Below are 5,355 nucleotides of genomic sequence, written 5' to 3'. Positions count from 1 at the left end.
CTAATAGAAATGCTAATGGAACATTATAATTTATTGTTTTTGACCATTATTTAACCATCAATATTTTTAGTCTAGTAATCTAATAATATATTTTGTTTCATATTTTTAAATATTATTGATAACTAACTAAAGGACAAAAATAATAAATTCTAATGTCCTAACATTTCTCATAGAAAAATCCTATTTTATATAGTTGTTAATTATTGACTCTCTTCTAATTATGAAGTTAGAATTTCCCACAACTATTTCTAATGACTAGTTCCCACCAAGACCACAATATAGTAGTATGTCCGTGTGCAATAACAGTTTTTTTTAATTTATTTTTCTCTTTCTAATAAACAATTAGGCGATCGTGTTCTTCTCTTATCTTATCGCACACATGTGGTCGGTGAACGGTGGGGTCATTAATTGGTGAAGACCAAAGCTGAAAATGCTGCCAATACCAACACGAGCTTTTAATCCGTTAATTGTGTTAATAATAGACTGTACTTTAATAATAATACATTAATTCTAGTATTAATGATTCACCAAAAGAAATAAATACTAATAAAAGGCTTCTGGTTGGTTTATAAACCGAGTTAATATGATACTTTTCATTTTAAATGAATTGTCGGTATTCTTTTTTATTTTTCTGTATATTAAATATTTTTAAAATTTTAAAAAGTAATTAATTATTTTTGACCTATTATTTATATCACAAAACTCAATATTTAAGTAACAGCTAAAATTAATCATATTAACTTACTTTATAAATTATTAGAGCACTTATTTTATCTTTTGAAATACATATCAGCCAATCCAAAGTTATTTACACATTAGAATTTGGGTAATTTATGTAAAAAATTGAAATACACATTAATATTATATAAATATCCTAAAATTAAAAGTATATCTAAATTTAGAGTCTATTTTATGTAAATCGAAGTTATTAAATCCGATTTAACATCACTCCATGTAAATTGAATAAAATAAAGTCAATTTACTCTAGTACGTAATAAATTAAATGGAATAGATTCAATTTACTATCATGTATAATATATCAAATGAAGTAGCTTCGATTTACTAGAAATACAATACATAATATTTGAAGTTGTCCAAGGTAAATCGAATGAATAAATTTAATTTAGTGGTTTTGATGTCTCTAATAAATTAAATTTAATTAATTCGATTTACACACAACATGTACCTATGGTATTTCGAATCTAATAGATTCAAATTACTCTTAGCATCCTCTATAATTCAACTGGTGAACTAATTCGACACACTTTTTTACACTAATATTGACAGTTTGAGATATTAATCTTATATTTTTATTTTTTATTTTTTGAGTTCAATTAAAAATTAGTAATTTTTAGTAAATATCAAACGATTTTTTAAAAAAATAAAAATATAAGGTTAATATCCCAAATGGTCAATATTATACTTGTTACAATGAGTGTGAAAAAAGGATATCAAATTATCTCACCAATTGAATTATAGAAGATGTTAGGAGTAAATCGAATATATTACATTCGAATTATCTGGGTGCATGTATGTAAATTCGATTTACTAAAAATATCAAAATCACTAAATCAAAGTTTGTTCATTCAATTTACCTTAAACAACTTCGAGTATTATGAGTTGTATCTCTCCGCCTAATAATAAAAGCTACTTCATTCGATTTATTACACATTATAGTAAATCAAATATTCCATTTGATTTATTATGTACCAAAATAAATCGACTTTATTTCATTTAATTTATATTGAGTGATCTAAATCAAGCTTAACAGCTTCGATTTACATTAAGTAGACTCTAAATTCGGACATGCATATGAAGTATTTAGTTTTAAGACATTTATGTAATATTAGTTTGCATTTCATTTCTTTATGTAAATTACTCTAAGAATTTAGAAGATAAACGGTGATGTGAGTGTGTTCGTTTTGGCATTGGGGAGGTGAAAAGCATGTTCAAGTTGTTTGAATGTTTTAATTTTTGTTTTGGATACTTTTTTTTTTTTGTAAACCAGATAAGATTTTCTTCTCAAATTCTATTTATAGTAAGCAAAAATTCTTAGCTTTTGCGTTTATTATCCTCCTCGCCGCCGCCACCGGTCTTCATTACCGCCATCGCTCTTCGTTGCCGTGCGCCGCCGCTCTTCGCTGTCGCTGCCGATCTTCACTGCTCTGCTCCTCGGGGAAAGGGGGAAGGGAATGCGAAGGGAGAAGAGGGGGGAAGGGGAAGGGTCCTCGCCGCGGATCTTCGCTGCCATCGCCACCGCCGCACCGCTGCACCGCCGCCCTGCCGCCTGTGATCCGCCACTGTTCTTCTTCTTCTTCTTTTGTTGAATTGTTGTTGAGTTTTGATTATTGTTGTTGTTGCTGAGTTTGTTGAATTGTTGCTGAGTTTTGATTATTGTTGTTGCTGAGGGAGGGGGTTACGGGAGTGGGGGTGAGGGATGTTACAGGAAGGGGGAGGGGTGAGGGTATAGTATGTTTAAAAATTAATTATTTTAATTAAATTTATTTAATCTTTTATATTAATAATGTATAAAATTAAATTTTTGATGAATTTAAAAATATAATAGTTAAACGCTCTATTAATGGATTGTGTTCTATTGGATTATTTTTCAAATTTATGCGCAATAAATATTAAATCAATAATTAACAATTAATACTAATAAATAAATAAGTAGCAATTCAGCTTAATTAATAAATGCAGTAATTTCAACCGTCTACAGTTATTACACATCATCAAACATAGCGACCACCACCACACCACCCCCTATTTTGTTTTCTTCATTCATCCCTTTCAAGTTCCTTCTTCCCCCACTCTCACTTTACAAACCTTTCCTTCTCTCTCTATACATTTATATCTATCTATGACTCTATGTACCTTACTATCTGAAACCTGAATATCTTTCTTATTTACTTTATATATAAATATATATTTCTTAATATAAATAAAAAAGAAGGGTAACATCGTCACTTCATATTCTTTTCCTTACAAACATGGCGCACCGCCCCACTCAGCGGCGGAATCAGGCGGCGCCTCTACAATACAATCCCTCATCATCCACAGTTACCGCTCCGCCAAAGGCAAAGCACACCACCACCGCCACCGCCACCGCCGGCGCCGCCGCCGTCCCTTTTCCGTACCCGAAACCAAATCCAGATCTCATAGCACAACTATCTAGACCTAATAACCATTCTTCTTTCATGGCGAAACAGTTCTCAAGCCTAAACTTGGGTCCAAACACTCACAAAACCAAACAACACGCTCTCTCACACGCAAAATCCATGACATCATCTTGCATAGTTGATTCCTCCTCCAAGCTCTCGCTTCTCAAACCGAACACCGCCTCCAGTAACAATAAACTTGCACCGAAGGTTGAAAAAGAGGGTGCTAAGAGAAGTTCATTGGAGAAGAAGCCACAGAAATCGAAACTTCACGGTTTGTTGGCGATGAAGAACGAGAACGAGAAGAGGAAGAAGAAGAGTTCTGTGGTTGAAAAGTCAAAGAATCCTGTAGAAGAAGAAGAAGAAGAAGGACACGGTGATGGTGATAAGAGAAGAAGCTGTGTGGTTTCTTCGGTGAGTAGCGGAAGAAGGAGGTCCATGTGTGGACCCTCAGAAGCTGAATTAGGAGATGTATTTGCGATCAACGGTGTAAAATTGGTGTCAGCTGATATGCCACCGTTTATGCAGATCCACGCCGTTGATTGTGCCAGAAAGACTCTTGATAGCATGGAAAAGTTCACATCCAAGACCCTTGCACTCTCCCTCAAAAAGGTGCATATTATTTAATTTAATTTGAGTTAAATTCTGACGGTATAAAATATTTTGTTCAATCTTTATTTTAGATCACTATTAATATTGTTAATATTATTTTTGTTGATATGAAATTACTTAATTAAATACAATACACGTGTAATTCNNGCAGGAATTTGATGGGGTGTATGGGCCAGCATGGCACTGTATAGTGGGGACTAGTTTTGGGTCATATGTGACACATTCAGTTGGAGGGTTCCTATATTTCTCAATGGATCAGAAATTGTACATCCTCTTGTTTAAGACCGCTGTTCAAAAGGTTAACTGAAAGAAGCTGCAACACACAGAAGAATTTTTGCTGATGCAATGCAACATCTTGGAAAGGAAAAAAGGTTAGATAGAGTAGCAGGATTCTCTTTTTGTACATTGCTTTTTCTTCAAAGATATATCATAGATTATTACTCTCATGTCTTGTTTCTGTCTAATTCTGATGAGGCCTGAAAATGTTAATGAATTCATTGTGCGTAACTAATTAATGTGGTTGATAGGAGAAATCAATTTTACAATTACTTGCATAGTGCCACAACCAAACTGTTGTATATCTATCTAGTTGAATTTTTTTAAAACGAAATCAAATTTGATTGCATATTTGTCTTCATCCTTTCTTCATTTTTCATTCAAATGTTTATGTTTGTGTTGAGCACTTGAGCATATTATTGTTTAGTGAGTCATAGGGGAACACGTGATGTTGACTAATCACGTTGAATACTTGAGTTGGTCGGCCCCAATTTTTGCTAGGGAGAAATTATCACCTTCATAAATCAAACATTAATAATTGAACACGAATGTTAAAAGAGAAAATTAGCACCTCATAGATAACGATTTGGCCAATCAGAAAAGGATTGGTGTGTGGGAGGAATATAATATTGCAATTCATTAATTTCGTAGTGATGAAAGGTCGTATGGGGGTGTGATCATCTTTGTCTAGTTAGTAATCTTCTTACGTCTCTCTCACACACACTCCTTCAATGCAAAAATCATGAAATTTTCAAATGGATTTGGGGTCCATCCCATTCAATTTTAGCCTATTTACCGGATAGAATTAGTTAGAAAAGAAATATGCCACATATGTAGAATTTATTGAGGTTGTAACAGAACAGAAATAACCACTTTAATAAATAAGCACTCTACCTTACCCCCCTCCCCCCATTTCTGGTGAAAACCATACTCCCCATTTTAAAGTATAGTGAAATATTATTAAAATGAAAAAAATGTTTTAACATTCAAATAAAATAAAACGCAGGAATATAGTGAATGCAAGAACAGAACAATTGAAAATTCCATCACGGATCCGGATAACTAGGAACATGTTGCAACAGTGGGGTTTGGCACTCGGTTTCCACTTCATTCAGTAATTAATTAATTGATGTCTCTAATGCGAAATCTGTAAAGGCATACGTAACAAGGAATATTTTATATGATTTAGCTAACATGTATATAGAAGACATAAATTAAGATTGTTAGAAAACATAAGTTTAGATTGTTAGTAATAGAAAATTTTAAATAATTTATTTTAATAAATATATAATAAATATATTGAAAATTT

General features: G+C 32.5%; 1 protein-coding gene across 1 annotated transcript; it reads left to right on the top strand.

Moving 5' to 3' along the window:
* On the top strand, nt 2,678-4,403 carry LOC107633823. The gene is made up of 2 exons (XM_016337423.2): nt 2,678-3,770; nt 3,922-4,403. The coding sequence occupies exons 1-2, from the start codon at nt 2,991-2,993 to the stop codon at nt 4,075-4,077; spliced, it is 936 nt and encodes a 311-aa protein (XP_016192909.1). The 5' UTR covers nt 2,678-2,990; the 3' UTR covers nt 4,078-4,403.

Source organism: Arachis ipaensis, chromosome B01, assembly GCF_000816755.2.
Source record: "Arachis ipaensis cultivar K30076 chromosome B01, Araip1.1, whole genome shotgun sequence".
In the NCBI taxonomy this organism is placed as follows: Eukaryota; Viridiplantae; Streptophyta; class Magnoliopsida; order Fabales; family Fabaceae; genus Arachis; species Arachis ipaensis.
Note: the sequence above shows the minus strand (reverse complement) of the source record. Positions and strands in the feature narration are given on the sequence as shown.